The sequence below is a fragment of the Protomyctophum parallelum genome, assembly GCF_964188405.1.
Source record: "Protomyctophum parallelum genome assembly, chromosome: 7".
NCBI classification, from domain to species: Eukaryota; Metazoa; Chordata; class Actinopteri; order Myctophiformes; family Myctophidae; genus Protomyctophum; species Protomyctophum parallelum.
This window is the reverse complement of record NC_139705.1, coordinates 36,270,093-36,297,262: the sequence shown is the minus strand read 5'-3', so window position 1 is coordinate 36,297,262 and position 27,170 is coordinate 36,270,093. Positions and strand designations below refer to the sequence as shown.

The 27,170-nt window shown below is 41.4% G+C and overlaps 2 protein-coding genes across 4 annotated transcripts; one reads left to right on the top strand and one right to left on the bottom strand.

Moving 5' to 3' along the window:
* Positions 1-1,145: 1,145 nt before the first annotated feature.
* On the bottom strand, positions 1,146-19,011 carry LOC310862415 (uncharacterized protein). 3 transcript variants are annotated; one of them, XM_083770313.1, is made up of 18 exons: positions 18,920-19,011; positions 17,763-17,955; positions 17,457-17,561; positions 16,944-17,151; positions 16,711-16,769; positions 16,252-16,423; positions 15,872-15,991; positions 14,712-15,070; positions 10,723-10,894; positions 10,314-10,433; positions 9,312-9,854; positions 8,549-9,109; positions 8,027-8,166; positions 6,518-6,722; positions 2,699-2,803; positions 2,307-2,494; positions 2,057-2,198; positions 1,146-1,811 (listed from the first exon to the last, which is right to left on the bottom strand). In XM_083770313.1, exons 1-18 carry the CDS (start codon positions 18,997-18,999, stop codon positions 1,183-1,185), a joined length of 4,101 nt encoding a protein of 1,366 aa, XP_083626439.1. In that variant the 5' UTR covers positions 19,000-19,011; the 3' UTR covers positions 1,146-1,182. The 3 variants fall into 3 exon arrangements, with proteins under 3 accessions (XP_083626439.1, XP_083626440.1, XP_083626441.1); XM_083770314.1 differs by having other exon boundaries at positions 8,549-9,124; positions 9,339-9,854; XM_083770315.1 differs by lacking the exons at positions 14,712-15,070; positions 15,872-15,991; positions 16,252-16,423.
* Positions 19,012-19,452: 441 nt separating this feature from the next.
* On the top strand, positions 19,453-23,870 carry icmt (isoprenylcysteine carboxyl methyltransferase; the record flags this gene model as incomplete). The annotated part of the gene is made up of 5 exons (XM_083768452.1): positions 19,453-19,677; positions 20,595-20,683; positions 21,637-21,806; positions 22,403-22,620; positions 23,691-23,870. Exons 1-5 carry the CDS (start codon positions 19,459-19,461, stop codon positions 23,868-23,870), a joined length of 876 nt encoding a protein of 291 aa, XP_083624578.1. The 5' UTR covers positions 19,453-19,458.
* Positions 23,871-27,170: the final 3,300 nt, after the last annotated feature.

The following is a 27,170-nucleotide window of genomic DNA, read 5'->3' as shown; positions in this document are numbered from 1 at the left end:
TGTCAAGTTATTTCTACTTCATCAAAACAACCCAATTATGAAAATTGCGAACAATGGAGATAGTTTGTTTTTGTTTTCAACTTTATTATTTCTTCTGTTTAAAGATCACACTTCCAAATACATGTTCTTTGTTAGGTGTTGTGAGAGGAGGGCACCACAAACACCTTTAGGAACCCAAACGGTGTGGCCCTGGCCCCGAGAATCAGTGGATGTGAGGATTATCAAAGACCATGGACTGTTTCAGCTGCTCTACACTGCTGCAGATGCTGTTCAGTGTATTGTGTTTAGCTATATCCTCATAATAGATTTTACTCCAAACATTATTTTGTCATCTAGTCACTAAAGTTTAAAGCTGACCTAGAATCATGGCTCCACTTAAATCCCAATTGGTCTTTATATCTTAATTTGTTCCTGGCTGGCCTTCCCTCAGGGTTTCAGACAGCTCCCTTCCTCAGTTTGTTTCTGTGTTTCTGTGTCTGTATCCCTGGCCCCCTCCTTCTTGTGTTATTAGGAATTGTTGTACCTGTATATGTAGTGAATAGTATTTATTGTATTGTTGTTTATTGCACTGTTGTTTGTCTAGGCTTTTGAGTGTTGAATCTTTTAAATGGACCAATGGAAATTTTTGTGATTTTATCCATTTTGGCGATTTAAAATTGTTGCACTGCATTAGTGTAACACGGTATACTGTATTAATATTAAAATTCTGTTCAATTCAAGTTGTAACATTACAACAGTAAGGGTAAGAATGATAGGCATACAGTAGTACACTGCCACCTGGTGTACTAAATGATGTACTATGATCAACTAGAGCTTTGTACACAAATTTCCAACACTTGCGTACTTAAATTAATTCGTAATTTATTAATGGACAATTTTAGAAACTTGCCATGTAGTGAAACTGTTTTGTATTATTACTTTAATTAACAGTTTTATTTTTGTTTTTGGTCCATTCTCAACTATTTGTTCAACCTCCACATTCCACATCATCTACAGTAGTAACTTGTAAACACCATGAAAGACATTTCAATTGTAATGAAAACTCTAGCCCCGATACGTTCCCTCAGTCCCTACGCTCCTTCTGTAGCTCATTCTGTAGCTCATTCTGTAGCGTAGGGACTGTGGGAACGTATCGGGGCCATGAAAACTCCAGCTACAAAGTGATGAAGCGATAACTGCACATCAGGCTGGTCTGCGATGCTGCTGTTCCTCCATTGTGTGCTTGCTGATGAGTGCAGCTGTCTCCTTGTTCAGCCTCATATTTCTGTGATGCAAGACATTTCTCAACAGAAACATGTAGGTTTCTGATGCCGTGTCATTCAGGAAATAATCAGCTTCTCTCATGTGATCAAAAAACTGTTCCACCACCTGTGTGTTGAGGAGCGGAGCCAGCTGTGGCACCAAACTCACACGTCGCAGAACGTCCTTTGGGTCACTCTCTCTTTCATGGAATCCGTTACTTAGAACATAACGTTCTGAAGAGCCTGTGCATGGATGACAGTCCACGTCAGGAGGATTCTTTCTTTCTGACAGCCAAGGAAGATTGACATGGATTCTCCCCTCTTTGGCATCTCGGATGATTTCTGGAGTCGGGTGCAACAGCTGACCCTCATGTGGAGTGAAGGGGATGCGCTCTGGTTGTCTCCAGTTGGTGTGCCTGGCTAGGTCTCTTGCAAAGTCGTACACACAAACATTCGGAATGTGCTGCCACGACAGAAGGAGATCCGCAAAGTCCTGAGGGCTTTCTCCCTTGAGCAGAACCTTCAAGCTGTAGACAATGCCACATGGGCAAAGTAGAGCTGCCCAGCCTCCTGGAAAAAACATTTTTAACATAAATAGACACATACTATAACCACATAGTATAGAACCCTCGCATCCCAAATCTGGGCCTGTCATAGGTGAACATTCTACAAAACGCGTTCCATATATTTTTGGAAAAGAGATTTGGTGTAGAGGGAAAAAAGAAGGAGGCCAAATAGAGACCCCAGCTGGTCAACGAATAAAAAGTATATGTTTAAAATTAAAGCACATAATGTTCAGTGGTGGAAAATAATACCTGATGCACCCCAGATCTTTTCAAAGACTTTATTATAGGTTGCTCTTGAGCGCATCCCATCCTTCAGTCGTAGAACGAGGTCCAATATCGAGCCAGTGGTGTCCAGGCCACACTCCTTACAGAGCATTCGAGCTACCTCAACCTGGTTAATAAGAGCATACGCGTTATATCAATGGCGTTTAAGTTTCATTTCTTTACATTTTCACGATTGTAAATGGGGATAACGCAGAGCGTGCATAATGTTCACTACCTCCTGATTCATGAGCTCATCTACAAGGTGATTCTCTGTCACGTGCAGTTCTGCCTCTTTATCAGGAGCTGCGTGAAGCTTGTGGAATTCAGTGTTCAATACAACCGAAGACCTCCTGGTCTTGGGACCAATCCATGGAGCCCAGGATTCAAAGGATGGTGGGACCTTGAAAGGATTCTCTTCATTACCTTAATGCAACAGAAAGAACAATGTTCAGTGAAGTCAACTGTAATCTCTTTTGTCACCAATACCGCATGATCAATAAAAAAAAAAAAGATCTCAGATCTCAATTTAACACATTAGTTCATATAATGATTGGACCCTATCTTCTCCTGTGATTGTGTAATTCATTTAATAACAGTTATGGTGCAAATCAGTCTTGTACTACTTACTAATAAGAAACCCTCTGGCAATCATATGTTTGGTAACAGAGTCCCAAAAGTCCTCGATGTGCACTTCTCCCTTGAAGCTCTCAGGTGGTGCTTTCAGGTCAGTCTCTACAAATACCAAAATTATATCAAATTCATTAACATGACCACCACACAGAAATGCAATGCCATTTGTGCCCCATATGAAAACTCAATAAATTGCACGTCTTTCTCAACAAGGGAAAGGTTGTGGTGATTGGCGAGCTTACATTTATTTTTGTTTTCTAATGCCTATAGTAAAAGGTAACTTAACCACATGAACCAGTCCTATTCTGGGCATGTCATAACTAAAAGGTGAAAACAGACAAACATCTGGCAGACATAGATTAATAAAAAACAGGCCAGCTACAAATAAAAAATTGCTGAATTGTACTACATTTTGAGCTTGTAGCTATTTCTGCTATTGACAAACAACAATTAAGAATATAGAGTTAAAGCAGCACTATGTAACTTTTCTCTTCTACCCTGGATTTGAACCTGCTTTCCTGCTTAAGTGCTGACATTTTTACCATTGAGATAATAGAGACAGCATGCTTGCTCAGAAAAAATACAAATAGTCCAAACAAGCCCAAATGGCAACACTTCAGGTGTGGTTACTGCAGGTGTGCTTCGGGCTGGGCAACAGGTGTGTGGCATTAGGTCAATCCGACTGAAGGAGCATTCAGTTCTAATAAGACAGAACACACAGGTCCAGGGAGCAGAGCTGTGCTGAGGCTGCTAGAGATGGCTCTGGAACTGGCTTTGAGGTATGTTATTTAACTTAAATGTATTGTAGGTATGTTTGTTAAAATATTAAATAGTTCCATATTGATAGTGTTTGTTCAGTAATGGGGGGGATACCACTTTTATCCAAACAGGAGAGAGAAAGCACACAGGATAAACGAGTGAAATTGGTGAAAGTTGTTGACACAAATAATTTAGCAGACACAATTTGAACTGAAAGACTTAACCCAAGCTGATAAATGGGTACTCTCTTGGCTGAAATGTGCAACCCACTTGAATGTTGTTTTCTTTATGCTGACGGCTATGGCCGTGTTTAGCCCAAGGAGTGTATTCTTGCAAAACTAATGCTTGGAATGGATTCAGAATCATGAAAACCCCTAGTTGGACACATCACATGCTACTTAAAGCATAATGACATTTATAACATTTTGCCTTATATTGGTTGTTAATGGTACCCCAACTTTCAGCAGCTGTTAACTTCCCTTAGGGTGGCTGGATAGAAACCAATGTGGGATATGTTAGTAGACATGCACCTAACTTGCTGCTAACCTGTCAATGGAACTGACTCCCGAGGTTTTGTTTATTTCATTTGTAATCTGTACTTTAACTATTGTCAAGTTCCTTATTAGTGATACCTTAAATATGCTGGAATTGAAGCTAATGGGGGGGGGGGGGTTCTCTAACCAGAACAGTTTGGGGAAAACTCAACCTTCCCCCATATTTCTTGTGTTTATATAATGAATGTTTCATTCAACATGTTTTCTGTTTCAGGGTGTCCTGGATGTGTTTTCTGCTGGTCAGCATTGGATTCTGCTACCGTCTGCCAACAGAAGGTAGCATATTTCCCAGTTTGCATGCAGTGGTTCATAAAGGGTCCTGAAATTATTTTGGGGGACCCCATGAGATGATTATCTCATGGAGCGTATGAGACCCCATGAGATGATTATCTCATGGTAAACAAACCGACATATTAGTATAAGTGTGTACAGGGTGCACATTTCTGAAGTTACAATTAACTGAGACCTTTTTAATACTGGCCTTTTTAATTGGCAATATTGTGAAAGTAGCCACTCTACAAGGCATGAGCTTGTAGATCAACTATTTTCACAATATTTATCTGTGGAACGGAGTCAAAATGTAATGTCTCAACTCCTACAATTCCAAGTGCTTGTCAGGGCGTTAAGGTTATTTTTTGGGTGGATTGCAGCCTGAAAAGTTTGGGAACCCTTGCCCAGATCAGTAATGTTTAACCTCTGTTCACAGGAGGCTCTTCTCAACCCAACAAGATTCTTCCTCGCAGCTTCCCTAAACAGCCACATTATTCGGAAGCAGCCCCCCAGCCTTCACGTCACATCCCCAGACCAGTAACCCACACCGTCTATCTCCTTGCCCCTGTTGTTGCGTCCACTTACTGGTACTGTAAACAACCTGGGCCTGCTAGTGTCTACCCACCTGCAGAGCCTGCTAGCTCCTACCCACCTGCAGAGCCTTCTAGCTCCTACCCACCTGTAGAGCCTGATGAGTCTACTAGAGTCTACCCACCTGCAGAGCCTGATGAGCCTGCTAGCGTCTACCCACCTGTAGAACCTGAGCCTGCCAGCTTCTACCCATTTACCCCCTATGATGAATACACGAACTGGGTCTGGTGGTCCTATTACTGGTATTATTATTACCCAGAACTGGTGGCTCATCGTGCACCAGAAGTAAGCCCTACTGTCTTTACGGAAGATGAGGCAAGCCCTGCTGTTTCTACGGAAGATGAGGCAAGCCCTGCTGTCTCTGCGGAAGAGACAGTCCCAGATTATGCTCACGGCTCCCCGGCTCCAGAGACAGTCCCAGTCCCAGATCATGATAATGTACTCCCACAAGACCACCATGGTCAAGGTAATCGAACAGATTACTCTAACTCACCCCCAATGCCCCCAGATCACAGACATGGTCATCGCTCCCTGGCTGGTACTCGGCTACACCAATGGTGATCGACCAGCTGCGTCTTAAACACGATGACACTGGTTCCGAAGCAAGCCTTGCTGTCTCTACATAACATGCTCCTCCAATCTCAGATTTCACCCCCACAGCCCTTGGATTACACTCATGGTCCTGAGTTCCTAGCTGGCACTGTACCATCTGAGCACATAGTCAACATCCACTACTACGATTCTGGATCTGACACGGCCGTAAACCTCATCACGTAAGCATAATCTCTGCTGTATATTCTGCTGCCAGATGCTAGGCCAGTCATAATTATTAAACATTGTCTAATCACAATTTAATTGAGATCTCTGAACAATGTTTTACATGATCATGTTGAGACATTACTATTTTAAATGGTAGTTAATTAATGTTTTAATCGTGGAAATGGCTGATCTTCAAGCTAAGCTGACAAAACGCACTTAAATTGACACTTTAAACGATTTGTATGTTACCGTTGGTTATTATGATAAAGTAGAAATGATGGTGACGCAACCCTAACCTCACTGTCTCTACAGAATATGCTGCCGACATCCCAGATGTATCTGCATTGCCTGCTCAGCCCTCATACAACATTCATGGACCACAGTCCCTGGCTGGACCCATCTGAGAACACCGTGAACCTCCATTACTATCTGGATCTGGTGTTGTCTCTGTGGCAGAACCCTCTGCAACGCTCCCCGAGCCACCATTCCATGTGTGGTGATGATTCTGCCAGAAAATATCAATTGTTTTCATAAATAAAAGTGCTTGTAGTTTTCTCTTTTAAATCCCAAGACCTGAGCACTTTGTTTTCCTTTTTTTTTAACATGGTTGGTTTGCCATGGGAATGTGTGAACTGTTTCGCTACAATCCGGCCAACGGTGCCGGAGATGAGCTGCTCGCAGACAGACTGACACATGGACAGTGCAAAACATCGTCTCTGACATGCCTTTGGCCTTGATGGAGATCCCAGGTTTAAAGTGGTTAAAATATTTTATCAGTATTGGGGGGGGGAAGTACTGATACTGCAAATAATAATGTGAGTTTAACAAAATCCCAAGGCAAACATGGACTTGTGCATGGCAACACCATTTTGGACAACAGTACCTGACATGTTGAACACTCCTCTTTTGTGGAGATCCATGATGACAACTGGTGGATGGTCCCCACAGCGCACACAGTTGTAACTGTAGACATGATTGGAAAGTGCCTCAAAATGCAGATATGCATGACTAATCGATTCGGCCGAGGGGAACTGCATTTTTGTGAGGTACTCCAGAGTCTGAAGAAGACTTCCAATAGATTGATTGTTCTGGAAATTTCAACAGACAATTAGCATGCATGGATTAAAGCAAATTGAAATCACACAAATTAATATTTTTGTTAGTCCTAATCTGCGATTTGTGAAATTAGCCCCCACACAATAGCGCTGCCTGTGTTTCATAAACCTTTGTCACAATATGTAAAAGCATGATGTTTTGGTACTACCAATTCAAGAAATGGCAGATTAAAAGGCTTTAACCTTTGCTTTTATGAAATATCAGATCATTAAGGTTTTCTGGAAGATATGGAAGACTTATTGTATTGCTAGTTTGACCACTTCAAATATTCTTTAATCTTAAAATGTCTAATGACAAAGTAGCGCATGTATTTTCAGTGCGTGACATGATTGCAGAAGACATGCTGGCTCCTAGGGAATCCAAATGACTGAAATCAGTTGTGGCGACTGAGAACTTCACTCTGCTCTCTTTGGAAAAGCGATTGTGTTTTTAGGTTCAAACAAAAAAATCTTTGTTAAAAGGTTAAAGCACTGGTCTAGTTTTTTCTTTTCATGTGTCTGAGGTGACAGTACTCCATTAGACACCCTGGAATCGTTTGTGTAATGTAACTTTGTATTTAGGGTTTCTTTATTTTCAGGCGGGTGGCCAATCTCATTCTCAACCAATCAGGAGATTTATCAGCTTCAATTTTATAGTGTTCCAGTTCCAATTTTGTCAGCTCATTTCTTTGTGCGATCACTTCCAATTTCACTAGTTTATCCTTTATCCGGTGTGAGTTCTCTCTCCTGATTGGGAAAAAATTGGTATCCAGATCATAAAATGTATTTTCCTTTTTACCCTACCTCTCTCCACCTCTTTAACCCATTCTGACCGGGCACCCATTTTGGTGTTGGCATCATGTTATGCTTTAGCTATTGAAAAATAGCAGATCTACAAGCTCATATCGCGCCACCGAGTGGCGCGATACGAGCTTGTAGGTCTGCTATTTTTGAAAAAAATCGAAGAACGACTGACATTTTTAGAATCTGATCTCAGGTCAGAATGGGTTCGTCAGACCAGCGTGTGTCCAGTGGAAACCTCGTGTGAATCTGATCTCGGGTCTGATCTCGGGTCAATCTGATCTCGGGTCAAGAATGAGAACCCCACAAAGATTATGACCGTTTATTCGTTTATCCATTTCATAACTTCCAACTACACTTCACTCTCCTGATTGGACGAAACTGGTATCCCTACCAGAAAATGTATTTTCAGTTTGAGGTGATTGGAGACTCCTGTTATTGAAGAAACACTCTGGTAAATAGAGGTAAATGCAGCAGAAGGTAAAGAAAATACTAACCTGAAGATGAGCCCTCAAAAACAAACAAAAGTGAAGACCAAGAAGTATGCTGTCATTGAAATTATGTAGTCCATCTTCAAACTGCTGATAGCGGTAAAACATACCACACTTGCAACACATTTTGCAGTATGTAGATATGTCTGAAAGAAAAGGGCAATATTTTACTGACACTGCTGTGAAATGTTTTCATATTTACACGTAGGGTTTTATTTGTGAAATAAAACGACAAAAAACAATACCTGTATACAGTACTTCTTTGCACATAAAACAAAGAATAGCAATCTACAAGCTCACAATGTATTGTGAGTTTCCCCCATTTTTTTATTATAATAATACAAAATATATTTGAAACATTTCTAGAATTGCCCAAATAGGGACATCGGGGTTAACATGAGACAAACATTTAGGAAATCCACACATTTAATTCTGTCTGACCAGAAGCAGGAATAAAACATATCCCCACTGCCATAAATATGAATGGATGTCAAAAGCATCCCCCCAAGCTAATCGGAACCTGCTTACCTTCAATAATGCCATCAGCAGTGACAATTTTGGCTTTGGAAGTTATGAGAATGGGGTCAGTCAGGGGGCCTGCTCCAGGACAGACAGAGCACAGGTTCTCAGGTGGAATCAAGGACTTTGGATAATGGGTCATACGCCGAAGTTCCTCAGGTAATGTTGCTGGCAGCTTCTTGCAGTTGAATGTATATTCCACCATTCGTTTCATCAGATCACCTTTGGGAGGGTAGATTGCTCCTGCCAGAGCGGTGGTTACTACATTGTCTGTGTGCTCTGTCCATCTCACCCGCTTGAAGATGTCCAGATCTGTGCTGTCCAGGGGCTCGCTTCTCTTGTAGGATGCCGGTGTGATGTCCATAATATTGCTTCTTGAATGTTTCCTCTGCAAATGCTTTTTCAAATTTTTGGCATTCATTGTGAGACCACACTGGAGACAGAGGACTGACTTCACTTTAGATCTTACTTGTGACACATTCTCTTTTGAGGCTGTCTCTTCCGAGGATGGTTTGTCCACCGACTCGTCCCAAGCTGGCTCGTCCCAGACTGGCTCATCCATTGGCTCGTCTAAATCTGTCTCACCTAATCAAAATAAATCAATTTGATTTATTTAGCACAAGGTTTAGGATAATACTGACACAAAAAAGGCCACCAATATTTGAAGGCTTTCTTAAATAGCACCCAATGCGCTTAAAACTAGATAGGTGTTATCATGAGTGCAAATCTCCACCAGCAGGCCTGTCCGACTAATACCAATGTATGCAATTACATTTCACCAATATTTTGATCATCTCACCTTCGGGAGGGTGGATTGTTTGATCCATTTTCCAGCCGTCCCGATCTGTGGTTACTGCACCCTCTGTATGCAACACTGGCTCTGTCCACCTTGCCCGCTTGAGGATATCTGGATTTATGCCGTCCATGGGCTCACTTCTTTTGCAGGATGTTGGTGCGATGGCCATAATCTTGTTTTCTGAATGTTTCCTCTGCAAATGCTTCTTCAAATTCTTTGCTCTCATCGTGAGACTACACTGGGGACAGCAGACTGACTTCACTTTAGAACTTCCTACTTGTGACACCTTCGCTTTTGATGTTGGATCTTCCGAGGGCGGCTTGTCCATTGACTCATCCACTGACTCATCAAATTCTGGCTCGTCCAAAGCTGACTCATCAATTGGTTCATTCCAGACTGGCTCATCCAAGGATGGCTTGTCCATTGACTTGTCCAAAGCTTGCTCATCCAAGGATGGCTTGTCCAAGGATGGTTCATTCATTGGCTCGTCCAATACTGGCATGTCCAAGGATTGCTCACCTAATCAAAAATAAATACCTTTCATGAGCAAATACTGTACACCACAATACAACAATTCCAACTCAGTGGGTGGTATTTATTAGAGCCTTATGCCTTAAAGTACAGAGGGGTTTAATAAAACAAGTTCCTGTGGTAAAAAACAAGTTATGACTGGGTGCAAATCAAAACAGCTTGTTAATTACATATTTTTCTGAAATAGCCAGCCCTTTTGTTAGAGATCTGAAATTATGTCACAACAGGCCAGCTGGATATATGGAGATATAGTGGTTATCATGTCCAGAGCAGAAGCCTTTTGTGGACAACTGTGGGTCTTCTACCTAGTACCTATAGCTATCAAAGAGTAGTACAGCACGTGACTACCAGTTGTACGTTGTCTCTACTGCCTCCTGTGATGTACCAAATTGATTAATCTACAATGCCATTCTATGGCCGAATCTCTCAAGAAAGACAAAATCATACCTTGACATTTTGTCAAGTGGTTAATGATGCCATCTCTCCGGGAATATGTTAAGGTGCAGTACACACAGTGAAAGTGTGCATTTGACACACACGGCAAATGGCATTTGTAGATGTCATAACCTGGACAAAGGACAAAATAAGCAAGAGAAATGTATTATTTGTATAGCATTTCAACAAGGCAACTCAAAGTGCTTTTACATGAAACAGTAATCATTAAGACACAGCATTGAGAGCAATACAAAAAAATCATAAAAAGCAGTAAATAAATGTTTTGCTGTGGATTATCTTGAATATGAAATCATGCGTCATTTTAAATTGTCATGCTACTTTTGTTTGTATTGTACCCATGTTTTTGTCATACATACTATATACTGTATAGGCTACATAGCAGATGCGAAGCCATACAAACCTTTATGATGTACAGCTCTTTTTTTGTGTGACAACAGATGGTTTTTGCACGCGCTGTGCTTTGTGGGTTTAAACGTATCTGGAGTGCAGAATGGACAATGGTACTTATTGCAGCACTGAACACACTTCTGGAGAGGTGGCAGTACACCATGTTGTTGCACTGTAATGTGAAGCTGGACAAAAGAGAACAGAAATTAATATTCTACACCAGGAGTATGTTAAAATAAGTGTAGTGAGTTGAGCTTTCCTAGACATGTGATGTGACTCCCCAATCACCCATATTCAGGACAGCTGTGACACCTGGCTGCTGACTGAATAAAGGGGAGCCACACGCGGCCATCAGAGTAGCTGGCTGGCTTGTTGTGGTTGCCTGGTGGTGTGTTGGGTCTAGGTGCAACAAGAGACTCATTGATGGTATGCAGTATGCACGGTTTCATGTGTTTTGATAAATGTATGTTTTGAGCAAAATATGAATGTTCCTTAACTCTTGCAGGGCAGGCATGGACAGTGGGAATCCCAGCTTCCCTGGGATAGGCTGCTTCTTCCCCCCACATGTCGTAGGCTTAAGGCCTTGTCTGCCCATCAACTGCTGATGGTTCAGTGGCATGGCGCCTCGAGTCATGGCCTCGTATGCCGACTGCATGCGGCGCACTTCGGCTCCGGTTCGGTGTCATGCGGCGTTTATGGACCAGAGCATGACGTCATGGCCTAGTGTGGCCCTCTTAATTTGAGGTAAAGAGCTGCCTATTGTATTTGTATGTTTTAAATTGTAAAGTATTGGTTATTAATATTGTCCTTTTGTTTTATTAGGAGGAGCTCTTTACCACTGCTGTTTTTGTCCTCTTTAATTTGTTTATGATTTAGTTTTGTTTTGTTTTTACTTCGCTTATCGTTTGGTGCAAACCTACTTACTGTTCAACGTTGTCTCAGCCTTAATGCCCCTTTTCTTTGGATAACTGCTTGATTGAACATAACGTAGTATTAGTATCAGTCTATACTGTATAGTATTGCCAGTAGCTATAGGGGTGCTGTGGTTGTAGTCCCGACAGGTGGTGGGTCACGTTGTCTTGGGGTTTAGTTATAGTGCATGCTATTTGTTTAATGTGTTTAATGTGCTGTGTATAATTGTTTTCTCTTGTTTTGCAGTGTTGTGAAGTGTGCGCTCTTTGGTGGCGGTGACCTTTCCCCTCCTTCCCTGCCTTCCTCCTGTCGGTACGGACACATGGGCACCCCCTGGCTACTGGTATACGGGTTTTAAGATAGGCTATTGCATTTTTAGATCATTTTAGAGATTGACCCCTTTTGATTAAAGTCAGTTTTAATGAACATTTTGTATTACACATAATTCAATAAAACAATATATTTCAACTGGAACTGCACGTCTCTGCTCCCCTCATCTTTGCCCAGTGGGCTCACAACTTGTATTGTACATATAACATATATTCTCTGGGTGAAATTCCCAGAGTGGCGTAGTCTGGTGGTTCTGTTTCCGGGCCTTAGTGCCCAGGTTACAATTGGCGTATGTCGGCAGGACGAACTAACTGTAAAAGCAGAGACGTGTCATTTCCAGTCATTTCAGTTGGTTTGCACTTTGTTTTGTTTCTTTTGGTTATATGTTTATGTAAAAGTAATCATTGCTTGTGTTGAGGGACAAAAACAGCAGTTGGCCTCGGATCCCCCTCAAGACACCAGTGGACATCTGCCCTGTCGTGGAGTATGGGCAGGATCTGCATGACCTGGTTCTGCATCTCAAGCTGAAAAGGAAACCCTGGTGCACGATTGCTACTGTCCAAACTGAACTCTGACGGTGTTGCCTGACGGGGCCCTACTAGCTGGTCCTTCTGGTCGCTCCCTTGGAGTGGCCGCTGAATGAATGGACTTGGGTTTGGTTATCGTTGGGACATCGATAGAAAGTAGGGGGTAGATTGTAGTGAGTTGAGCTTTCCTAGACATGTGATGTGACTCCCCAATCACCCATATTCAGGACAGCTGTGACACCTGGCTGCTGACTGAATAAAGGGGAGCCACACGCGGCCATCAGAGTAGCTGGCTGGCTTGTTGTGGTTGCCTGGTGGTGTGTTGGGTCTAGGTGCAACAAGAGACTCATTGATGGTATGCAGTATGCACGGTTTCATGTGTTTTGATAAATGTATGTTTTGAGCAAAGTATGAATGTTCCTTAACTCTTGCAGGGCAGGCATGGACAGTGGGAATCCCAGCTTCCCTGGGATAGGCTGCTTCTTCCCCCCACATGTCGTAGGCTTAAGGCCTTGTCTGCCCATCAACTGCTGATGGTTCAGTGGCATGGCGCCTCGAGTCATGGCCTCGTATGCCGACTGCATGCGGCGCACTTCGGCTCCGGTTCGGTGTCATGCGGCGTTTATGGACCAGAGCATGACGTCATGGCCTAGTGTGGCCCTCTTAATTTGAGGTAAAGAGCTGCCTATTGTATTTGTATGTTTTAAATTGTAAAGTATTGGTTATTAATATTGTCCTTTTGTTTTATTAGGAGGAGCTCTTTACCACTGCTGTTTTTGTCCTCTTTAATTTGTTTATGATTTAGTTTTGTTTTGTTTTTACTTCGCTTATCGTTTGGTGCAAACCTACTTACTGTTCAACGTTGTCTCAGCCTTAATGCCCCTTTTCTTTGGATAACTGCTTGATTGAACATAACGTAGTATTAGTATCAGTCTATACTGTATAGTATTGCCAGTAGCTATAGGGGTGCTGTGGTTGTAGTCCCGACAGGTGGTGGGTCACGTTGTCTTGGGGTTTAGTTATAGTGCATGCTATTTGTTTAATGTGTTTAATGTGCTGTGTATAATTGTTTTCTCTTGTTTTGCAGTGTTGTGAAGTGTGCGCTCTTTGGTGGCGGTGACCTTTCCCCTCCTTCCCCTCACTCCCTGCCTTCCTCCTGTCGGTACGGACACATGGGCACCCCCTGGCTACTGGTATACGGGTTTTAAGATAGGCTATTGCATTTTTAGATCATTTTAGAGATTGACCCCTTTTGATTAAAGTCAGTTTTAATGAACATTTTGTATTACACATAATTCAATAAAACAATATATTTCAACTGGAACTGCACGTCTCTGCTCCCCTCATCTTTGCCCAGTGGGCTCACAACTTGTATTGTACATAACATATATTCTCTGGGTGAAATTCCCAGAGTGGCGTAGTCTGGTGGTTCTGTTTCCGGGCCTTAGTGCCCAGGTTACATAAGCAATAACTGGCAGTCACTGGTAGATCAATAGGTGCCAGACAGACCAAAGCCCTTGTTTTGAATATCTTGATTTCTGCTGTCCATGGGCTCAATTCTTTTTCAGGATTCATTGATTGAAAATTGTATTCACAGTTTGTAGAATGGGTACAGTTCAAACGAAAGCTACGAGGATAAAACCTGAAAAAGCACTAAGACTTGTTTACATCAGGATCCTCCATTTTTCAATTCATCAGAACATTTAAAGACGTAGAAATATAGTTAAAGAAAAAAGGGAAAACATTTACAGTATGGAAAAATAGGGGGGTGGGACTGAGACGTTTTGAAGTCTAGGGATTCACATTTCTTAATGGCTGTTTGTAGGGCGTTCCACAATTTAGTGGCATAGAAGCTAAATTAATTTAACCCCTTGTTTGAGCCGAATCTGGGTTGCACATGGTTTGTTGAACTCCCTCTGGTGGTGTGATTGTGGACTTTGTTGACATTAATGAAGTATTTTGACATGGTACATGTGTATCTTAGCGAATCATGTAGACCAGCCCCATTGCAAGTTGCTGTACTCTGTTGCCAACCCTAAGCCATTCCAGCCTATCAAAATGGGCAAAGAGGTGGGTTCTGTAAGTAAGGCCAAGTAGTAGCCTGACCAGTTTGTTTTGGGATGTCTGGAGCCTTGTTTTAAGGGCATTGTTTTAAGGTTGTTGGTGTGATGGCCATAATCTTGTTTTCTGAATGTTTCCCCTGCAAATGTTTCTTAAATGTTTTTGCTCTCACCGTGAGTCTACGCTGAGGACAGCAGACTGACTTCACTTTAGATCTTCTTACTTGTGACACCTTCACTTTTGAGGTTGGCTCTTCCGAGGACGACTTGTCCACTGGCTTGTCCAAAGCTGGCTCGTCCACTGGCTCATCCAAGGATGGCTTGACCATTGACTCATCCACTGGCTCATCCGAGGATGGCTTGTCCATTGACTCATCAAATTCTGGCTCGTCCAAAGCTGACTCATCAATTGGCTCATTCCAGACTGGCTCATCCAAGGATGGCTTGTCCATTGACTTGTCCAAAGCTTGCTCATCCAAGGATGGCTTGTCCAAGGATGGTTCATTCATTGGCTCGTCCAAGGATTGCTCACCTAATCAAAATAAATACCTTTCATGATCAAATATTGTACACCACAATACAACAATTCCAACTCAGTGGGCGGTATTTAATAGAGCCTTATGCCTTAAAGTACAGAGGGGTTTAATAAAACAAGTCCCCGTGGTAAAAAACTAGTTATGACTGGGAGGCAAATCAAAACAGCTTGTTAATTACATATTTTTCTTTTGATATCAAGACAGCCCTGTATTAGGCCATCTTAGTTTTGGTGCGAGCTTTGTCGAGTATCAGCACTCTAAACTCTGTAATGGGCTGTCCACAGAAAGCATTTTTCGAGTGGTGGAGGGCTTTGGATAGTGTACCAAGCGAGATGCCTCAATGTTTTCCGCTTGTGGGCCCGTCGCTCCAAACTTCTGTGTAGTGTAGAAGACACATATCTCCTGGAAATGCTTGCTATTTCCATATTTTCAGTTCAAGAAAACTAGTATGTTAAACCTATTATTACCTAATACTAATATTATATCATATTTGCTATAGTCATCATGGATTTGTATCGTAAATGCAGATCTAGGTTGCATTAGTTGTGGTCCAGTGTAAGCTACAAGTCAAATCATGCTAACAGCAGTGCCTGGAAGGAGAGCTCACAGACGGGGAGGAGAAATACAGACTGCACATCTCGAGCAGCTTGGCCGTAAACACATCTACAATGCTTGTTTAAAACGTATCAATGCTACTTTAAATTAAAACTTATCAATATTGTTTCAAATAAATTAGGCTGACTCATCCAAGGCTCGCCATTCTATGGCTGAATCTCGGGAGAAAGACAAAATCTTACCTTGACATTTTGTCAAGTGGTTAATGATGCCATCTCTCCGGGAATATGTTAAGGTGCAGTACACACAGTGAAAGTGTGAATTTGGCACACATGGTAAATGGCATTTGTAGATGTCATAACCTGCAAAAAAAGACAAAATAAGTATAATGTATAGCATTTCAACAAGGGAACTCAAAGTGATTTTACATCATAAGACACAGCATTGAGAGCAATACAATAAAATAAATAATAAATCATGAAAAGGGGTAAATAAATGTTTTGCTGGATTGGTCTTGATTCGGAAATTGGAAAATAATTTAAAATTGTTTGTTTATATTGTACCCATGTTTTGTCATACATACTGTATATAGGCTACATAGCAGATGAGAAGCCATACAAACCTTTATGATGTACAGCTCTTTTTTTGTGTGACAACAGATGGTTTTTGCACGCACTGTGCTTTGTGGGTTTAAATGTATCTGGAGTGCAGAATGGACAATGGTACTTATTGCAGCACTGAACACACTTCTGGAGAGATGGCAGTACACCATGTTGTTGCACTGTAATGTGAGGCTGGACAAGAGATCAGAAATCAATATTCTACACCAGGAGTATGTTAAAATAAGCAATGACTGGCAGTCACTGGTAGAACAATAGGTGCCAGACAGACACAGAACAAAGCCCTTGTTTTGACTAAGACTGGTAACAGTTTATAATGGTGACATTAATTGATATTAACTAATGTAGTTGTTAATACGAATTGTATTTTGCCAAAGCATTTTAAAACATTAACAAATGGGCACAGCTCTAAGAACTGATCTACTGCTGTCCAAATAAATTACAAGTAAATGTTTAATTACCTTTGTGCGCATCCCCTCAGTTTTGATTATTCTTTCTCTTGGCTTATATGTAGGCCTTCCTGTAATCCGATATTATCAGTGTGGAAAAGCAAGCTACAAGTTATTTATGAAACCAACAAAACATAATATAATAAAATTGTGGAATAAACATATTACACATTGTGTGTAAAATATTAACAGCATTGAATGACAGATTCACGCACGCACTCACGCACGCACGCAGTTCAACCAACCAGTGTAGAAGACAAACTTCTGCTGCAGTTCCTCTGTTAGCAGATCTTTGTGTTTTAAATCCTGTAGCAGGAATTGCACTGTCTTCTGATGCCTTCTTTCCCGATCCTTGGCAGTTCTTAAGTCCCGCTGCAATTCCAACACCTTCTCCTGAGCCTCAGTTAACTTTGTTGTCATTTCTTTAACTGGGCCAAGGGCATACTTGTGATCCTGAAAAGAAATGGCACAGTAAGTGATTATTTTTTTTGTCCAAATAAGTGTTAAGTGTTAAGATAATTGCTAGTGTTCAGTAGCAGGGGTCTCCCTGTCTATCCAGCTCTTTAGTAAAGAGAAAACATATTTCCAGGTTGGGATACCAATATAAGCCCAGCATCCTGAAATGCAGTGTTTAACCCATTCTGAGCATTATGTTCTACTTTTGGGGTCCTTGACATGAAATATTAAGAACCACTGATACAGAAACATAGAAGACATTTTTTAAATTTCAACATTGTTTAAAAACCGTGTTCACTCACTGGGGTGGAGTCCTCCAACTCCTCCGATGGCTGATCCAGACTATCTGGATTTTCTGCAGGTGATTTCTGCAACGTCCTGCTCAACCTGGAGGTACCACTGGGCACCTAAAACAAAATAAAATAATGGCTCACATAATCACATTTAAGATTTAAGTCCATTTCTAACAGTGCATAATAGTTCATATTTACCATCATTACAAAATGATTACATCATTACAGAATAGAAGGCACAACACAGAACCGTGAAAATATGTAAAGACTAAAGAAAAAGTGATGGGACATTTAACAATCTCCAATGACACTAACTTTGCAAAGATGGTCAGGAAATATAATAATGGAGGGGACCACTCCTTCCTTTAAACGAGTTGTCTGTCCAGTCCTGTCAAAGTCTTCTGACTTGAAATGACAGCTGCAGACGACTGAACAGTCCTTTGGCTCGAAGTCTCTTCTCCGCAGTGCTGCGGCCCATGCCTTCCTTTTAACTTGGTCTTTTGGGAACCTTACACAAAAATAAGTGCAGAGTAATTACCATAATTTAGGACTATAAGGAGATCATTTAGGACTAACATAACACAATAATTGTTATTGTCAATAACACATACATACAGCAGGGGTCGGAAACCTTTTTGACATGAAGACAATTAAGTGCCATGTTTTAATTTTCTTGAGTCAGTGTTATCTGTTATGATACCACATCGAAATTAAATATTTCCAACTGATTTTGATTGTCCATGGGCTATACAAAACAATATTTATTTCTTATTTAGAAATGTGTTCTTAGATGTAATAATGATCATTAGACTTAACCCAAATCTATCCCAGACTCATTCCCAGTCGCCATGTCACAGTTAGGAGTTTGAATGATTATGAGCAGGACTTTTTTGAATACTTAATTAAAAAATATATATATATACATATGCCAGTGCTGATCACCCTATACCTGCTGGAATTAGAAAATATCTTCCAAGATGGAATCCCTACTTGGCCAGGAGATGACCAATGATGTGATTATGATCTTGATGCAGTGCTACTTGTCAAGCAGCAGGTGTCAGGCATACATTTCTCAAAGGAGGTGTACGGTATAGGGATACCATCTCCAACCACTGCAGTTGTTACATTTGTTAAATAATAATAATAATAGGCTGTACTTTTATTATATTAATTCATTCTGATGGTACGTTTATATTAGTTATAACTTATAGACTACATCATTATTGTTCATTCATTGTTCACTCATTCAGAGAGCCAGACAGCCAGTGTAGATCATCTAAGTTCATTATTGTATGATGTTTAGTCTAAACCCTTCCTCTTCTGTGTTTCATTATGCTGTTCTCAGTTTCCCTCTTGGGAGGTTTGTTGTTTTACCTTATCTCAAAACTCCTTATTTAATTTGTCCGACATACTCTTGTGATATGTAATTCAAACAGTGGAATGTTGCAGCAGCATAGTACAACTTTTGTCACCTGTGAAATGTGATTCCCTGTTGCTTGGTCTCTGCGGTCCTTTCGTTGGAACATCCAACGGCAGCACAGAAGTCTGGCATGATGGCTCTGCTCTGCTCACAACAACCACACGACCCCGGACTCCGGAGCAAGATGGCCGACGGCGCGCGAGCATGCGAACGTGCGCGCGAGGGTGACTGTCACGCAGTGTGGTCGGAAAAGTACTCACAAGTAAAAGTACTCTTTATGCCGAAATGTTTTCAAAGTTCAAACTGTATAAAAAATAATTTGAAAGGTGCAGATGTACAAACTGCAGTGGAGTAAAAAGGATACTCTTGATATTATTTGCCTCTGAGATGTATTGAAAATTGGAAATACTCCACCTCCAGTAAAGTAAACCCTTATAAATGTACTTGAGTATATGTATTAGTTACTTTCTACCACTGGGGGATGTCACATGACCCTATTGGAGACCCGGATGCGGCATCACGCGACGTCGGTGTATATTATTTCTCCATCCTATCGCGAGAGATGATTAAAGGAGTGCATAGATTTCCATCATGGCAGGCAGCAAGTTGGTTCTTGAGGGCAGAATAAGTATAAAGAGCTTCTTGTTGGGACTCAGCGTGCTCCTCATCCCCGCCACCAGACTGTGCTTTGGCCACATCGACTGGGTGTTCGATCATCTGACCGAAACGCCTGGTAAAATAGCCATTTGTGTCCACATAGCTGTCATCAACGGCCTCCTGCTGCTCTTATACAGAGGACCCCTGTACCAGGTGAGACCTAGAAGTGCTTCTACTGTCACCCAAAGCTTATTTATTTGTATATGTAATAATGTCTATAGTTTCTAATGCTGTCCGGCTCTATTCATGAAGATGATGCATCTATTCATGTCGTCATTTTTATCTGACAGTACAGGTTGCTAATGCAGCTAATCAATCTATTAGGGCTGAGCAGCTGCTCTCTGTGCATGGATTCTAATCTGCAGTAGTTTTCTTGTTTACTTAAATTACAGTTGCTATACCAATGTAGAAATTCTGTTATGCTCACAGTCACAATGCAGAATCATATTATTGGATTGTAATTGTAATGCATTATGTGTTCATTGCTAAAATGTTGCAGGTGAGGAGGTGGAATACTGGCATTGACTTTATGCATCTGCTTTTTATCTGAGGTGGAGTGGAAGCATTTAAAAACATGGATACTTAAGTAAAGTAAAGGTAGTACTTTAGGTTTGACTTATACAGTACTTAGTTACTTTCCACCTCTCATATTATTTGCTGTATAGTAACTTGAGTTGTGTCAACTTGTGTGAGAGAAGAAGTCACTAAAATGCTTCCCTGCTGATGGCATGAAATAAATACATTGGAAAAGAATAAAGATGGCGGTACATATTGATTGAATTGTCTTGAACTTGACAATATGGAGAAAATCAATATGATGATTGTATTGGTTAACCCGGCCCTGCTTTAGTTAAGCTCATTAGGTGGCTTGAGTAGGACAGAAACTGTCCGACCCAGCTCAGGATAGACCACTAAGCCAGGGCAAGCTTTTCGTGGCCGTATTGCTCACAAAGTGGACAGGCTTAATGCTACCTTACCTATTGAACCTTTAGCTTTACATTCCACTTCATGTAATTCAATGTGGCCTAGTAATCAAATGAGCAATGTTTTGCTGCGATTTGTCCTTATAGGTTGCTGTACGGGCCTGCTTCCTGGGTGTTACCTTTGGGTGTGGCTTAATTATAAGCTTTTCACAAACCACGTGGACCCATTTTGGCTGGTATGTAATATTTCAGTGAGATGGTTGTCGATTGAGCTATTCACGGTGGTGAAAGTGGATATTTTCCCACCACACTGCCTCTCACCTCCATCCTCTTAAACGTTTGATTGTTCTTAGAATTTCGCATCATAATACTTATTCCATACATTAGTCTGTTCTTAACACGTTTCCTGAAGTTGGGGGCATTGATTTGTTTGACATAACAAATGGTCGGAGATAATATTTAGTAATGCAGTATTCAGGTGGTATGGGGAGGGAGTACCGGACCATACTGATGTACTTTAATCTGGCTTCATCAAAGTGTTTGAGTCAGAACACTCAATATGAGGACGAACACCACAGCCTCCTGTTGGTATGTAGTATTGTGCCTATGCCATTATAGGCGAAAATGCTCAGAAGTAGTCTAGGGCTGTGCTGGCAATCTAAATGGGACGTCAGAAATAAGGCAAAGACAACAGTTCATAGTTTAAATTAATGAGTGGTTATATTCGTACCAAAATAGAAGTCAGACTTATCATTTCAAGGTCAATAGGTCAATCTTTGGAATGTTTAGAGATCTTATTTGCCAAGAGAGAAAAGAGGCTCTAAGACTGCTTGGTACACATTGTGTGAGTTCTGATAAATGTTTTACTTCTCAATATATTCCTTGACAGACAGGGCCAAGGCCTATTATGCTTAATGTGTCGTACGCCAGTGTCGCATGGTGAAAATTGTAGATTGGCTATTTTGTCAGGTGTGTCAAGTTAGTCAGGTGTGCATGTGATCTACTTGTGAAAATTAGGCCAAGATTGGAAAACCAAAAATATGAACATGCGAAAAGGCTTAATGGGCTTAATTTTTGTCTTTTGTGAAATATGACTTTACGATAATATGTGATGTAACACTGGTTGGTTGCACTTATCATGTTGAAGCTTAACGTCAGTAACTAAACTGTGCATTCTTAACCGCTGCAGGTACATGTGTTCGTTGTCGTTCTTCCACTACTCGGAGTACCTGGTGACGGCCGTCATCAACCCTCGCAGCCTGTCTCTGGACTCCTTCCTGCTCAACCACAGTGTGGAGTACACGCTGGCCGCCGTGTCGTCATGGGTGGAGTTTACCATTGAGAAGCTCACAGTGCCAGGTAAATGCTTTAGCAAATGTAGCACTGATGGTGTATGTTTGTTACAGTATGGTCAATGTGGAGAAGTGTTCATCAAATTCAGCAACTCCCATTAAGCTGAACTTGTGGATCTGCTGTTTGCTTTACTTACACGATCAGACTTAACCCATTTAAGATTGAGGCCGATTCTAAAAATGCCTTCTAAATCCTGATCTACGTTTTCTGAGGTCAGAAAACGGCAGTGGAATTCTTGGTAATGTCGTTTTTAAGGCTGGCTAGACAAAACAGGAAGTATCTTGAACATTGAAATTTGACTACATTTCCCAGTGGAACATCCGATATTTTAGTTTTCATAATAATAATAAAAAAGGGAATGTGTGCGTAATGTATCTGATGGTGGTGGCGCAAATCCCTGTGGGAGATTATACTTTCAAAACTAACTATTTATTTAAAAAAAAATATTATGTTGCTATAAACTGTACATGGCAACCCCAAAAGGGGTTCCCGTGGTTAAATGAACACAGGAGTGTAGTCTAGTATGACAGCTTGGAACCACACATGTTTTTGAGTGGTTGAAATGGATTCGATCAGTGTAATCTGTCGCTCCCCCTCCACAGAGCTGAAGCACCTTAACTGGCTCAGTGTGGTGGGTCTGCTGATGGTCGTGTACGGAGACTTTCTGCGCAAGGCCGCCATGCTGACAGCCGGCTCCAACTTTAACCACATCGTCCAGAACGAGAAGGCAAATAGCCACATCCTGGTCACCACCGGCGTCTATGCCTACTTCAGACACCCGTCCTATGTGGGCTGGTTCCACTGGAGCATAGGAACACAGGTCAGTCACACGGAACACAAAGTTTTGATCGCTACAGCCGCCGGGAACGGGATGATAAAATGAGAGAGAGATATTTAGTAACGCATCCATATCGACAAAATTAAAACGAGATGTTAAAAGGCTGAACAATGTGCTGCTTCAGTGTCGTACTTGTTTTGCAAAGTATGCAAAATGTGAAAGCTGCTATATGTACGTATCAAAGCCGTAAGCGTAACTTTTATGTCTTCTCTTACTTGGATCTCCTGTGCGTTTCTACCACTCAGACCTATTGTCCTTATGAGCTACTACCCAACACCTGGGGACTACATTTCGCAATTGACTATTCACACAGCAGCCATTTTGCTCTCACGTTATATCCGTGTGAATTTGATGAATGGAAGTAGGGAGACCACCTCCAACCACTACTTATTGTTATTATATTGTTCTTACTATTAACATACTCTAGCATACAGATAGTGGAGGAGCGTTTGGATATCATGTCCTTAGCGTTTATTCTCACTTGCAACGTTTGACCTGTTGCTGTGTTCAACCTTCTGTGTTATTAGCACAATTGGCTTAGCTGAAACAACGTTAAACATCCATCTGTAAATGTCGGACACATCCAGGAGGATCAAGGATGAAATTGATGCCCAGGCGGTGGCGTAACCGTCTGGGCACCCGACTGGTAATCCAGTCGCAGTGTGCCGCTGGTTCGACTCCCGAGCCTGACACGGCCTTTACTGCATGTCTTCCCCCATCTCTCTCCCGTTTCCTGTCAGCCTACTGCCAAAAGAAAAAAAAAGAATGATGAAATTGATGAGCAGCGCTCCTCTCCAAAAGTTTAACTATTTTCAGCTTGAAGCGCTCAGTTCTCCACAAAAGAAAAACTGTATGACGAGAGCACTGAGGCGTCATGCTGGGAAGAGGATTGCTCCAGTGTGTCTTTACCATTATAGAAATGCTCCGAGTGACATGGCCCATAATTCATTAAAATAAGTTATTGATTTGATTGCAGCTTTAACCTTATACAGTATGAGCACAAATATTAAATGTATTATAATTCACTGACCTGGTGCTTGTCAACGTTCCAGGTGATGTTGTGCAACCCTGTGTGCATAATTGGCTACACTCTAGCCAGCTGGCGCTTCTTCCGTGAGCGTATAGAGGAGGAGGAGCTCTTTCTCATCCATTTCTTTGGCGAGGACTATGTGGAGTACAAGAAGAAGGTGTCCACAGGGCTGCCTTTCATTTCAGGCATCCGTGTCAACTAGGCACTTGGGAGACATGCGCCGGACATACACACTTGGCTGAATGGCACTAAGAAGGGGCGGCTGCCCTGACCGGCGTGTGGCTTTGGCCATGGGAGCTGCACCCCCAAGGGGAGGACCCTGGAGCTGGCAAAGACCCAGAAAAGCTCATAGCCGCCCCTTCCCTGCCCAGACAACTCTGATATTGGACAGTAGCTGGGTTCCTTATTCCTCTACCAACCTCTTAAGTCTAAACCGACAAAATCAAGTCATTTAGAAAGACATGACAACCTCCAGTACAGTACCTGACCTGTGTATTCACTTCCACATATTCTGTCTGTTTTTAGGTTGATTTGCTTTAAAACCCCCATCGGGACACTTGGAACGTGGCTCAAAATGTTACTCGGCAGACCTATCACCGGAATAGCTGGTATCTTCGCTTGTTAGCAAGATTTGGTTCTATTGACTTGACACAGCTTGAATTTGAATGGCTACTGCCTCCTTACATGTTGTATTATTGTATTTTCAATTTCATATAAAATCCACGCACTGAACTGAATGTGACTTGACCTCCTACGTCTGCGTCTCACTTAGGACTTAGGAGCACATGTATTACTATGGTAGTAAAGTGGATTTTGGTACATTTTGGAGTTGAAACGAATGAGCCAACGGGGAACCATCTCAACCAGGCTTATTCTAGTGTGGTGCTCTGCGCCTTTAACACTATCCTACGTGTTTCAACATACCACATTGTCCGCATAATTCTCAATTTCTTGTTCACAAACTCCCCCACTATCTATTCAACTAAAGCCAGATGTACAGTATATTTAGTTGCTCACCAGTGTAGTGCATTAAAAATAGCAAATCTGCATGCTCACACGCGTTACTTGCAGTGCGTTGTTTGCTTGTAGATCGGCTATTACACAAGGCAATGTGAAACTGATGGCCACACCAACCATTATCCCCAAATGGCACCTGCAACTGTCAACTGTCCAGACCGCTGCAACAGTTTCTTAACGGTTTTGTTGCAAGTTGTTGTGGACTGGCCATGTAAATCAGGTATAACAGTTTCTATTAAAAGGTTTCGAGATTGTGTATTACAAAGGGGTACAATTGGACAATCGGTTCATGGTTGTGATTATGATGATGATCAGAAAATAAAAATATCCAATTTAGGTTGAGTTCATATTGGCTGCCTTTACATGTACACACAGTATTAATGGAACATTTAAAGGTTAACCGTTGTACACAAAATTAATAATACAATGACTCAAATAATTATTTTTTATAAAAAGGCTTGATTTAACAATTATTTTTGCAATAGTTCTAATATGGGAACCGCTTTAAGGTGCAGATGTTCTGCACCGCTAGTAGTGACATCTGGACTGCCTTTACTACAGTATGTCCAGGGCTGTGATACTTTATCCTGTGGGATGTATCCAATATATGTATCAAATATCCAACAATATTACTGGCTGCCACAGAATCTATAATGTCAGCTCATTAAGAGGCGAAGCGATCATAATCGTAAAATATGTATAAACCCGGTAAGTTTCATTGTGTTTAATGCCTTGTCTTTTAAAATAAACAAAAGGGTTTTGGTCTGAGACGTCCACACGGCAGTGGAAAACATTTAACCAAAGACGGATGACTGCTTGATGCTGTTCACCTCGTATCCTCTGTCTGTAAGGTCTGGAGGTCAGTTGTGCTACATTTATAATATGGTTGCTGTGTCCAAGGCTTGTGATGTGCTCTGCAACATTAACTTGTATAAATATGACCACACGCTATATTTAACCGCATTTAACCACTCAACACTCCCAAGTGTTAACGTTTACAAAAACAAATGCCCATCCCTAACAGGTTTCTATCTTTGTTGCTCTTCTACCTAGTGACGTTGCAATTTAAAATCCTCTGTATTAACTTATCCATTTGTAACTCTTGAGTGTACAAATGTAACCATTACAGTCGTGACGTAACCAAATAATTAACAGTCAGGACATCATAGAGTAGAGTCCTTAGCTCCTTACAATAACATTAGGGTGTTGGTGGCAAGCCAAGGTGATTATTCCTGATAATGTTGTTCTTTCTTCATCATCAGACAAGCTGGGGTTTGTCTTGTGAAACTGTCACAATGAGACCCTGGCCTCTCTTCCTACTGTAGTTACTACCGTAGTTTCTAAATCACGGCAAAAGAAAAATCATAATAGGCCCCGAGTTGCATTTCTCATGTTGTGATGTCATTTTGTCTGTGTTGATTTAAATCTTCTGCTCCTCTTTCACACTCCCTCACTATTCTTAAACTGACCAAAAGATGCAGACGTAGGGATGGAGGTGTCCAGAGTAGAGCGTCCCCCTGCTGCTCTACTGTGACCCCTCACCACCTTATTTTGTGTGTGTGTGTGTGTGTGTGTGTGTGTGTTTTAGGTAGCCAATAAAGATGGGAGCAATGATGGGTCTCTAGGTACACATCATATTGATCCAAGCATCTTAATGCAGGACGGTTGAGTGTACTGGGGCCCAACGGGGGGTTATTTATTATATTTCTTACACTGACCTGTATTTGTAGCACACATGTATTTGTGGAGGGCACTGTATAAAAAGCCTGGTTTATAATTAAGGTCCTTGCATCATGTGCCGAAAATAACCGATCTTGCTTGTGAGCTTGCAGATTTACTATTTTGGCATGTGATGCTGTTGTATGACGGAGGTTAAATGACGCATTAGGCTTAGACACAGGACCAATTTGAGTTATTATATGGGTGGTTGAGAGACACGAGTGGACTGCTGTTCCCAGCATTATACACACAAATATGTTGCACTGTTTCATAAAACCTTATTGCATTTAAAAGTATTTATCACAGAGACTGAAGAAGTGACAGTGACCCTGGGGAATTCATTCACAAGACGCACTTGTCTAGAACAGACTTGAAATAAAACATTTCTTGTAAACACCTGATTCTCAACCTTTTTCATTTCAAAGACCCCCAGTTTTGATATTGTGTGTGTATGTGTATATGTAATACTGTACATACAGCAAAACAAGTCACTATGCTTTACTGTAGCGAAATACTTTGTCATGGTCCAAATAATGTTCTTGTTTTTGACCTAAAATGTCAGTTTCAGAACATCTGATTTAGAGAAAATGTTACACTTGACAAACAAATACACAATCACAAAATAGCCATACAGACTGCATACATTGCTAGATTACTCACAATACATTGTATAGTATTGATTTTGATAGTAAATCTATACTTCCTGAAAATGTTTCAGCTGTGGCCAAACTATTTGTGCTCTAAAGGATATTTCATCAATTCGATT